Genomic DNA, 11,757 nt, shown 5'->3' on the forward strand with positions numbered 1-11,757 from the left:
AACAAACTGCTGACACATAAAACAAACTGCTAACTCGTAAAACAAACAGCTGACTCATCAGAAAAAAACTGCCAACTAATCATACAAACTGATGACTCATTAAACAAACTGCTGACTCAACAGACAAACTTCTGAGTTTTCAGATAAATTGCTAACTCATCAGACAAACTGCTGACTCATCAGACAAACTGATTAATTGTCAAACAAACTGCTGACTCGTAAAACAAACGGCGGACTCAACAAACTTCTGACATCAGAAAAGCTGCTGACTTGTAAAACAAACTGCTGACTCATAAAACTAACTGGTGACTCATCATTTAGCTTTTCAGGATTATATTGATTTTTCCTTTGACAAATTAAAAAAGTTGAGAACAGTGTGAGGACAACCTGAAGACAACCTGAGGACATCTTCAAGACAACCTAAGGACAAGTTGAGGACAACATGAAGACAACCTGAGGACAAGTTGAGGACAATCTGAGGACAACCTGAAGACAACCTGAGGACAACAGTAGTTAAAGATCAGAGTTTAGATCATACAGCAGTATTCTCAATGTGACATTTTCTGTTTGTTTTGATTAGGAAATAATTGTAAATAAAGTTTATTAGTTCAAAAACACAAGAAATAAAAAGTGAACGAAGAGCCTGAAGGAGCAGAACATTTTGATGCCTGAATGGCTGAAACAGCTGAAAGTAGCTGAAGGAGCGTGAAAAACATACAGAAGAAACTTTATATAAAACAATTATTATAAGTTTATAACAGAATTTATATTAATACCTAAAACAAGATTACAATTTAAAAAGTTTATAAAAACATTTATATATAAAAACATGTATTGTATATATTTAAATATTGAAACTCAATTTTAATAAGTTTAAAGGTTTTATGATAAATCTTACCGCCACAGATGAAGCCAGCTGGAGGAGAAAAACACATGTCGGAACCGACATGATGTCTGAATGTCTCTGCAGGTCCGACTGGACTGAACCCTTCAGAACCGCTGACTGCCTCCTGGGTCTGCATGCCGGTGTCCGGTCGTTGCAGCTGCACTGACCTGAGAACATCTGGAGGCTCCCTCTGCTGGAGGAAAGACAAACATTTAACTCCGTCAAGCCTTTTCTCCATTCCACATTTAACGTTTACTTGACTTTAGTCACGCAGTGTGCAGCTGATCATTCATTTCTGTAAAACAGGAATAACAAAAAAAAAAAAAAAAAAAATGCGACTCCGGTGGGACTCGAACCCACAACCTTTGAATCACTCCTCAAGTGCTTGACTAGAAGTCCAATGCGCTATCCATTGCGCCACGGAGCCACCTGTTGAATAGCGAGACAAAAGATCTAATGAAAGTTCTCAGACCTGATTTATATGGCTGTGCTTCATATCATGATTTATTTATGTTCCTGTTCCGATGTGTTTAATAAACCGGAAATCTCACAGCCATTAATCTAGCGCGAGCACGTTGCTATTATTCATTCTATATTCAACCTTTACAGGTTTAGTCTCAGTCACGAGCATAGAGCGAAGCTAAACTAGCATTAGCTGCTGTTAAAAAAAAGCGCCATCTTCTTTATTTTTTACCTCCGAATCAAGCCTGATCTAATAATCTCAACATTTTGTTGAAACATTAAATCGTGTTCTTTTTTCCTATATAATTTGTTAATCGCAGCTACGTGGTCTTGTCATATAATCCACCGGAATATAATTCAAACAGCTTCCGGTTTGATCAAGCATGCCTTCAAAATAAAACATTGAGCTCGTCCTTCAACGTTTGACAAACTGAAACACAATTTATCTTTATTGTTACTCATGTTTACAATCACAAAACGTTTTTACAGTGCTCGGACCCTCGTTGACAAGCTATGTTTGTCAAACGTTTTATATTTTTATTGTTTTTTTCAGTGTAAACAAACTTTATTTAGGTTTTGGTCCACTGATAACATCCACGGTGTGACATGTGGGCCAAGATGGAGCTGTTCCTTCTGGTCTCCTGACTTTATCAAGTACTGAGAAACCATGTGTTCCTCCCTTTGAGACCGTCGTGACACCTGTGGGTCAGATACGTTTTTCTATCAAATTTAGAAATAATGATCACAAGATTAAGTCGTCATCCTCTGGACGGACTTTTCTTTGCTGAAACGTTTCGTCTTTTATCCAGAAGACTTCTTCAGTCTGAGGAGCTGCAACAAACTCAGTCTTATAAACAGCACCTTCTCGTAGTGGATCAACCAACTATATTTGTCATTATTTCAAGCAGATATCACCACCACACCCCGTGTTGTTCATTACTGGACCGGTGCTGTAAAAACTCCGAACTGGGTCGATATGTGGAGCTGGCCTTATAAAGAACGAGAGAGAAGTCTCATGAATGAACCCGTAGATATTACTCTGCTGCACATGTTCAAAGTGAAGATCATGTTATGTGTGAACGGTTCTCTGTGTGAGTATTTTATTGGGGATTGTAAGGCCTTCCGGCCCACAGTTCCACAAGAGAATACACACACAACAAGCATTCATTACCAAACATGCACGTGTTAATCACATGAACCTGTCACAGCTTGCATGTTTTAGTGCACACCATTTATATTTGCACAGACGAAATGTGAATTTCGAGCTCTCAAGTTCAAGAATCTTTATTATCCATAAGGAGCAATTTGTTTCATAGTCATCAGGCACACGAAACATCCATACTAAACAAGACATTGAGACATTAAAATAACAGAAATCATCATTTTCGTTGAGAAGCCTGATCGCTGCAGGGATGAATGACTTTTTCAGTCTGTTCGTCCTACATCTGGGCTGCAGATACCTGCGTCCAGGTGCAAGCAACCTGAACTCACCATGGAGTGGTGATCAGGATCTGCCAGAATCAGCCTGGCCTTGTAACAAAAAAAGGCGCTGAAAACCTGGTAGCTGAGTGCTCCAAGTAGATCTCACTTGTAAATGAGTCTTCGAGGCTCAAAGTGATTATCTGTATAAATAAAGGCTGAGTTAATGGGAAAAAACAAGTGAAGAGGGAACAGCTAACACAAGAAGAAAGAACCTGACGTGATGCTGAGGAAACCTGAGCGCCTGGAGAAAACCGGGGGAGAGCATGTAAACTGCGCAGAAAGGCCAGTCGATTTTTAACAGTTCGTAATCGATCTTTGGCAGGCAGGCGAAATTAAGCTTTTTTTTGTTACCATTAAAGTGAAATTAATGAGCAAAAGGTAAACAGAGACACACCTTCGCTATGATCTCGAACAAACAAATAATTGTGTAATTGTGTGTTAATCTCGTTAAGCTTCGAAGAACTGAAACAGCGAGTGTGCGCCAATCAATTTTTTGGCAGGCCATCACTTTTTGGCACAACACAGTTTAATCATGAAATGATCACACGTGGAGTTAAATCAAATCGTTAAGTTTGAATCAGTGCAGGGAAACAAATTTCACTGTGCTTTTATTTTGAATCACTAAAGCGGAAGTGCTACCTGTTTTGGCTAACGGGGATCAGCTAACGAGTTAAGAAGAAAGATGGATGACGCAGCGAATGCACCACAGTTTACTTGGTTTTCATGCGTTTCTATAGCTTTAATCCGGTTTTCATCCAACCAGACAGGATGTAACAGCCGAAGACACCAGAATAGGAATTAATAAACATAATCTATGCATCTGTACTCAGAGCCCGGATAGCTCAGTCGGTAGAGCATCAGACTTTTAATCTGAGGGTCCAGGGTTCAAGTCCCTGTTCGGGCGCAAGTTTTTTCTGTTTTGGTTCAGATTTGCGGGAGAACATTACAGATCATATCGTTTCAGTTTGAGTCAGAGTCAGCCAGAGTTTTTTTATTGTCGGTGCGAACGAGATTATGAACACAGGGTCCCAGTTACATCTAACAATAAAATGTAAAATAAATACAGTATATAGATAAGATCTAAGATATGAACAAAAAAAACCATAAACTAAATATACACTAAGCACTAGCATATAAACAAAATGCGCCGAACAGCAGCACGAACATGAGTCTATGTGAGCAGATGAGCATGCATGAACACAGAAACATGATCAGCAGCAACATCAAACAGATCAGCAGCAACACCATGTGATTTTTTCACAGTGATTATTCTAGTTAGAGATTCATGAATCTAACAGCCTCAGGGTAGAAGCTGTTCCTCAGTCTAGTGGTTCTACACTTGATGCTCCTTAAACCTCCTTCCTGAGGGGAGCAGGGCAAAAAGTGTGTGTGCTGGGTGAGTGGGGTCCTTCATGATGCAGGTGGCTCTCTTCCTGCATCTGGAGGTGTAAATGTCTGTGATGGTGGGGAGGCTGACTCCAACATCTTCTGTGCAGCCTTCACCACTCTCTGCAGAGCTTTTCTTTCTGCAGCTGTGCAGCCTCCATGTCACACGTTGATGCTGGAGCACAGGATGCTCTCCACTGTACACCAGTAGAAGGAGGTGAAGACTGAGCTTCCCAGACCAGCTCGTCTCAGATGTCTGAGGAAGTAGAGTCTCTGATGAGCTTTCTTGATCAGCTGAGTTTGTTGTTCAGGTGCACACCTGAGTACTTGTAGCTGGAGACCACTTCCACCACAGATCCTCTTATGTTCAGGGGGGAAGGTGTTTGTTCATTCTGAAGTCCACAACCATCTCCTACGTTTTCTTAGCTTCTCTCCATTGGCTCCCTGCCAAATACAGAATTGAATTCTAACCTACAAAGCCCTCACCTAGCTTCATCTTATATTATAGATTTTATTGTATTTTCCTAACATAGCACTTCGCTCTCAGACTGCAGGTTTACTTGTGGTTCCTAGCGTTTCCAAAAAGAAGAATGGGAGGAAGGTCTTTCGGTTATCAGGCTCCTCTCTTGTGGAACCACCTTCCAGTTTCTGTCCATGAGGCTGACACATTGTCCAGTTTTAAGACTGGGATTAAGACTTTCCTTTTTGATAAATCCTATAGTTAGGGTTGGCTTATGCTGCCATAGGCTTAGACTACTAGAACAAATTTACCTCCTTTCTTAAAATGAATTGTTACAATTGAATGGTTTGAATTTGAAATTATTACATGTGATTCTGGACCTGCCATTGTGTATCTATTACTACCAAACCCAGCCAATTGAAGCAGATGGCCGCTTGTCCTGAGTCTGGTTCTGCTAAAGGTTTCTTCCTCATGAGGGAGTTTTTCCTTTCCACTGTCGCCTTCATGCTTGCTCAAGATGAGAGTTCTGCGTTGGAGTTAAACTCAAAGCAGTCTGCTCCTCACATAAATAATGTTAAATTATTTATATATAAAAATGCTGAAGGTCCACAAACACTTCAAATAGACAAAGATCCATTTATTATAATTGGTTAAGCCACATGCCAGATCACTCGTGTATATAAAAAAAAGTGTTATTTTAATTAAAAAAAAAGTGAAAAATAAGCTGCCATTCTAATTTAAATATAAATTTAAATACTTGAAAAAGAAAGTACTGAAAAAAAAATAGAAAACAAATATAAGGAGGGGTTATACTTTTTAATACAAAGGGCCACAAAATGTGCAAGTCTAAAATGATTCAAGGAACTGAGGAATTCAAAAATTTAAATAGTTGCATAAATATTTCAAAATGTATTTTTCAATTTAACAAAAAAATAAAATCAATAGGATTTGTATGGGGTGCCGTTTGTAAAGTTACAGTCAAAAATTAAATATTTTGGTTTATTTAGCCTTTCGTAAGAAAAGAAAAAGTTTTTTTTTTCAAAGTCATATTTTCACCTTCATATTCATACATTTATAAATGTCATAGTTCCAAACTAAATATTTAATTTACAATCTAAATATTTAGTTCCACACGAAATATTTAGTTGACAAACTAAATGTTTATGTCCAAGCTAAATGTTTAATTTACAAACTCAATATTTAACTTGCAAGTTAAATAGAGTTTGCAAATTAAATATTTATTTTGGAAATTAAACATTTAGGTTGGAAAACAAGTATTTAGGTCCGAGCTAAATATTAAGTTAGCAAATTAAATATTTATTTTGGAAATTAAATGTTAATCTTGGAAAATAAATATTTAGGTCTAAGCTAAGTATTTAGTTAGCAAATTAAATACTTAGTTTGGGAATTAAATGTTTAGTTTAGAAATTAAATATTTACCTTTGACCATAAATATTTAGCTTGGAAATTAAATATTTAATTTACACCTAAATATTTAGTTCACTAAATATTTAACATTTATCTTGGACATAAACATTTAGATTGTAAACTAAATATTTAGTATGGAGCTAAATATAGTTTGCTAACTAATTATTTAATTTACAAGCGAAGTATTTAGTTTATAAACAAAATATTTAGTTTGGAACCATGATATGTATAAATGCATGAATGACATGGTGAAAATATGACTTGAAAAGTTTTTTTTTCCTTATGAAAGGCTAAATAAAACAAAATATTGCTGTTAATTTTTGACTGTAACTTTACAAACGGCGCCACATAGATTTGTTTTCAAAATGTGAAGCTATCAAAGCAGATTTTGAAATACTCAATCAGCCTCTCCACAAATTCATCGTTACGCTGATGATCTTTCTTTTCTTTGGTCTAATCCGTAAGTTTTGGGAAGTGGAGCAGTTCCCTGTGATTGAAAAATAAAAGATTAAGTTTGGTTTAAAAATCAGAAATGGTTCAGTAGATGTGTGGTGTAAAACATTGAACAGCCTACCTGTAGGTCACTTTTGTAAAACCTCCAGTTCTCTCTGGAAAGCGCAGCTGATATCAGCTCAGTGTTCTTCCCTTGTAGCTTCACATTTAGCTCAGATGTTACATCAGCCAAAAATGAAACAGCTTCAATCTTTTCTGGATTTTGTAGGAATTCCATGAACTTTTTTGCTCTGGCAGAAACACTCGTAGCTCATTCCTAACAGCCCAAAACCTCTCAATTTACTAAAACTAAAACAAATTGTTCAGTCCTGCCCGTTTTCACTGTCCACCTTTCTTTTACTGGCGAACTTGGAGCCATGTTGATCCAAACGGAGCAGACCGCTGCTCAAACTCCTACTTTTCACCGCAGGGTGCAAAGTGGGTGGAGTCCAGACTTAAGACCGGATGTGGATCGCAGGCCACAATTTGAGGACGTTCATAATAGAATTATACTTTTTAATTAGTAATGTAGTTTTTGTTCTCGAAGCAGGGCCCCCCCCCCGTCCCCACCGTGGGGCGTGAAATACCAAATGACGGGTCTTAAGATCTGATTTAGAACTCGTTACTAAAAACAGATTCATCATCTTTTAGGCACAAAGGGTGGATAAATGCTAAACCGGCTGGCGTGGCTGTTCATTAAAAATATTCTTGTGAGTTTTTAATTCAACCAGCGACAGACGGGCTCAGGAGTTTCTGCAGTTTTTATTTTGTTAAACACCGAGTTCCAACATCACGAGGGCAGAAGAGAACGACTGGAGTCTCCATTTAAAGACACGAAGACCAGAAACACTCTTGTATAATAGAAATACTTTTAATTTTATCACAGGCATAATCGTAAACAAGGTATTTAAAAATGCAGACTTAATTTTCATAATTCAGACGTTTCACAAAGTGAGTCGTCCACACGCACGCACGCACACACACACACACACACACACACAGAGAACACCGAGAAACAAAAAGTGACTAGATTCTGCTGCAAAATCACGATCCACCATGGATTCACCTCAAGAGCCAGCACACGCACACACGCACGCATGCGCACACACACTGAACACGCATAATTCTGCACTGTTTGGGGGAGTCGTGCTCACGCCGTAGTAACTTCTACCTGGACGAAGCAGAGATCCTGAAAAAGACAACAGATTATTAAACACTGAGATTTAAGAACTGGGTTAAGAGGCTCACACTAACTCGTTCAGACTAATTCACTCAGATTAATTTACTCAGATCTCTCTGAGTGTAACTCGCTCAGACCAACTTGCTCACACTAACTCACACAGACTAACTCGCTGAGATGAACTTGCTCAAACTTGCACAGACTAACTCGCTGGAATTGCATAGCTCAGACTAACTTGCTGAAACTAACTCAGACTAACTCTCTCAGTCTAATTTGCTCAGACTGACTCGCTCACATTAAATCGCTCAGATCAACTAACTTAAATTAACTCAGACTAACTCGCTCACATTAAATCGCTCAGACTAATTCACTCAAATTAATTAACTCAGATCTCTCTGAGTGTAACTCGCTCAGACCAACTCACCAAAAGTAACTATTTCAGACTAACTTGCTCACACTAACTCCCTCAGATTAACTTGTTCACACCAACTCGCTCAGATCAACTAACTTAAATTAACAGACTAACTTGCTCAGATTAACTTGCTGAAACTAACTCAGACTAACTCTCAGTCTAATTTGCTCAGACTGACTCGCTCACACCAACTCACTCAGATTAACTCGCTCACACCAACTCACTCAGATCAACTAACTTAAATTAACTCAGACTAACTCGCTCACATTAAATCGCTCAGACTAATTCACTCAGATTAATTAACTCAGATCTCTCCGAGTGTAGCTCGCTCAGACCAACTCACCAAAAGTAACTATTTCAGACTAACTTGCTCACACTAACTCCTTCTGATTAACTCTTTCACACCATCTCACTTAGACCAACTCCCTCAGACTAATTCACTTTGATTACTACAGGTTTTCTGGACTCACTGTAGCTTGTCCTCTAGCAGCTCCAGCCTCTGTCGGTCCACGTAGCGCGAGAACAGGGACAGCAGGTTGGGTGGGGTGAGGAGGGGAGGGGAGAGGGATGAAGACGGGACGCCGAGCAGCTCCCTGGTCACAGAAAACACCAGCTCGGTCCTGAACGGAGACAAACACAGAGGTCTGAGGTCACGGAGGTCAGAGACAAAAGGTCGTGTCCCAGGTGGGGACAGGAGGAGGACGTCTCACCATCGATTGTCGTCCATCAGCTGACAGTTCGGGTCGGAGCTCTGCATCCTCTCTCCTTCGCTCAGGATCAGGTAGAGCAGCGTCACGCCGAACTGAACACAAACAGATTTACCAGAACCAGTCTGCTGTTCGGTCCATCAGAACCCCTGAAGCTAACCGGTTGTTGTTGTTTACCTTGTTTTGCAGAACTGCAGCCAGCTGTCCCTCGCCGCCCTGCAGCTCCTGCAGCAGATCTGTGAGGGCGGAGCTTGAGAGCAACTGAACGACAGCAGAAACCGGCTCCACCAACCAGGACAACACCTGAGCAGGTGAGACAGACACGGACACTCAGGACATCGGTTTATTTAACGTCAAACATGCGGACGATAACGATAAATAAATTGAACTAAAACTCATCAATAAATAATGAAATCAAGGGAAAAGATGGCTTGAATCTGAAAATAAGTGAAATAAAAAACAACTAATTTATAACTAAACTAATATCCAGAGAAATGTTAAAGCATACATTTATTTGAATAAATCTTTGTCAGTAAAGTTTATTTTCTCTACATCCATCTTTTCATTTATATTTTATTAATTAATTTTAACTTTTTTTTGGTATTCATGGTTTTCTTTTGTAAATAAAAACAAGTAAGACAAGTTTAAAAATAAGAGTAACAATATTTAAAAACATGCCTTTTACAACCAAACTGAAAAATTAGAAATATGTAAATTTTATTATTAATCTTTTTATTTATTTTATACCTTTATTATACACATGAACATGTTCTAGAACAAACAAAGATGGCCACCTGCTCTTGTTTGTCCTTCTTAGCCAACGTGGGGAGGTTGCGAGCGATCGCCATGACGACAGCAGCAGCCTGCATTGAGGGCAGGAAGGGGAGGAGCCTGGCGATGAGCCGCTTGCCTTTCCTCACTGACATGATCATCACGCACAGCTCATCACTCACCCTGAAGGAGGAGATGAAGCGTTAGGACCAGAACCAGAACCTGAGCCCGCCCCGCCTCAGACCCACCTGTCGTCCCACTCCTTCTCCCTCAGTGAGCCGCACAGCTGCTCCATGTTGGACTTGTGCTGCTCCAGCAGAGCCTGGCGCTCCTCCTCCGGGGTCTGAACAAAACGCTTCTCGAAGTCCTGGACCTCCAGGAGCAGAGTGTACATCTGCAGGAGGAGAACCAGGACGACCAGAACCGTTTCACGTTTAAAACCTTTCTACTATTTTCACAAAGATGACGGTTAAATCTAAAGAGCTGAAATGTTTTGGGTCGGTTCTGCTCACCTTCTCCACAGTGTACAGAATCTGTCGCCTCTTGTTCCACACCTGCTTCTCCCTCTTCTCCTGCAGACAGGAAGTAAAAACAACCGGAGACACGTCACTTCCTGTCAAAATGACATCTGCTGAAACGGTTTCTTCTCTGAACGGTTAATGAGAGCTGAATTTAAACAGCTGACGTTTGCTGAAAGCAGCTGAAAAATAGCCGAAATGTGTAGAAAAAGCTGAATAGAGCTCCACTCATTTCAATGAGAGAAACATGGCCGACAAAGCTAAACGTGTCAAAAAGTCAAAACTGAACAAACAACAGAAGTCGGGGCAGGAATGAATGAGCCGAACGTTTTCAGTCATGAACTGTTGGAACGAGCTACGAGCTGAGAATAATTCAGATTATTATTAATAAACCTCCACAGAACGAAAACCCACTGACGGGTTCGGTTCTTCAGTCCGTGCAGCAGAACCCTCACACAAACTGCAGGAAACAAACGTAAACGGACCTCATCGTCGGAGCGGGTCGTCACCACGGCGTCGATCATCTTCCTGGGGTTGTTCACGCTCGACACCGTCAGCTTCCCCAGAGAGCCGGCGAACTGAACTGTGGACAGACATCACACATCTGTCAGAACATCTGGGAGTATCTCTGGGGTTCCAGGTGGGTTCTGCTGGCTGTTACCGGGCCTGTAGGTATGTTCCACCTTGGCGACCTGCGGCGTGATGAGCTTGGTGGCGTGCTCCTTCTTGCTGCTGCTGTCTCGCTCCTTCTCCTGACGCTTCTCCAGCTTCTCATAGTAGTTCTACAAGAAAACCCAAACAGACCCGGAACCATGAGACCAAGCTCTCACCTCTGAGAAACACCCCAGCTGACAGGTGGAACTGGGCCCAGTCTGACCTGGTAGTAGTAGTCGTCCAGGTACGGGTCGGTGCTCTGCAGCTGCATCATCTGGATCTTTGTGACCCACTCCTTCTCCTTCTGAGACATCAGGTTACTGTAGGGGTCCCTGCTGCCCCGGTCCAGTCCCGTCCTGACACGGTCCCTGCAGGGACAGACACAGACCTCAGGTGGCGTCCTCAGAACCGTTTGGATCAAGACGTTAAGCTAACAGAACCACAGGGCCTGACCCTCCTCGGCTCTGCAGGCGCTGGGTGAGCATTCGGCGGTGCTGCGGGTGGAGGTGCGTGGTGTTGTGCCGGACCGGCGGCGCATGACTGAGGGGTCCGTGAAGAGGAGGCGGGCCCATCCTGTGGCCGTGCGGAGGAGGGGGGCCACTGAAGAATGGCCTGAAGCCTCCACCAGGTAACAAAGGGGGGCCGGGGCCACCGCGAGGAAAACCCCCCACCTGCAGGGAGACGGACAGGAACAGAAGTCCAGATAAAACCTGCTCAAGTTCTGGTCCTGCTCACTGGGACCAAGTCCAAATGAGCTTGAAAACTTTGTGGTGTCAACGTTTTATTCTTCAACACTTCATAACTTTTCAAAGATCAAAGGTTTCCTCATCTAAAATTTAAAACAAATATTTTGTTTAATGATTTAACAATAATTCAGAACCTTCAGCGGCAGGTTCAGAACCTTCAGCGGCAGGTTCAG

At 41.2% G+C, this 11,757-nt stretch overlaps 2 protein-coding genes and 2 non-coding genes across 4 annotated transcripts in view; 1 reads left to right on the top strand and 3 right to left on the bottom strand.

The window, feature by feature from the left end:
* The window catches only part of fgl1 (fibrinogen-like 1), a 6,705-nt gene extending 5,756 nt beyond the window's left edge, over positions 1–949 (bottom strand). The window contains exon 1 of the mRNA XM_037690461.1: positions 899–949. Coding sequence (XP_037546389.1) covers positions 899–949 — 51 coding nt within the window. The remainder of the gene's footprint in view (positions 1–898) is intronic.
* Positions 950–1,221: 272 nt separating this feature from the next.
* On the bottom strand, positions 1,222–1,313 carry trnar-ucu. The gene is given in 2 exon segments: positions 1,222–1,257; positions 1,277–1,313. It is a non-coding gene; the product is annotated as a tRNA-Arg (tRNA).
* A 2,348-nt stretch (positions 1,314–3,661) lies between these two features.
* On the top strand, positions 3,662–3,734 carry trnak-uuu. Its single transcript has one exon. It is a non-coding gene; the product is annotated as a tRNA-Lys (tRNA).
* Positions 3,735–7,483: 3,749 nt separating this feature from the next.
* The window catches only part of patl1 (PAT1 homolog 1, processing body mRNA decay factor), a 10,981-nt gene continuing 6,707 nt past the window's right edge, over positions 7,484–11,757 (bottom strand). The window contains exons 10-20 of the mRNA XM_037690120.1: positions 11,292–11,509; positions 11,062–11,206; positions 10,846–10,966; positions 10,670–10,767; positions 10,179–10,238; positions 9,915–10,060; positions 9,690–9,849; positions 9,073–9,198; positions 8,899–8,990; positions 8,659–8,808; positions 7,484–7,785 (exon numbers count right to left, since the gene is read on the bottom strand). Of these exons, the coding sequence (XP_037546048.1) occupies positions 7,764–7,785; positions 8,659–8,808; positions 8,899–8,990; positions 9,073–9,198; positions 9,690–9,849; positions 9,915–10,060; positions 10,179–10,238; positions 10,670–10,767; positions 10,846–10,966; positions 11,062–11,206; positions 11,292–11,509 (1,338 nt within the window). The 3' untranslated portion in view covers positions 7,484–7,763. The remainder of the gene's footprint in view (positions 7,786–8,658; positions 8,809–8,898; positions 8,991–9,072; positions 9,199–9,689; positions 9,850–9,914; positions 10,061–10,178; positions 10,239–10,669; positions 10,768–10,845; positions 10,967–11,061; positions 11,207–11,291; positions 11,510–11,757) is intronic.

Source organism: Nematolebias whitei, chromosome 16 (genome assembly GCF_014905685.2).
Source record: "Nematolebias whitei isolate Nwh7 chromosome 16, NemWhi1, whole genome shotgun sequence".
In the NCBI taxonomy this organism is placed as follows: Eukaryota; Metazoa; Chordata; class Actinopteri; order Cyprinodontiformes; family Rivulidae; genus Nematolebias; species Nematolebias whitei.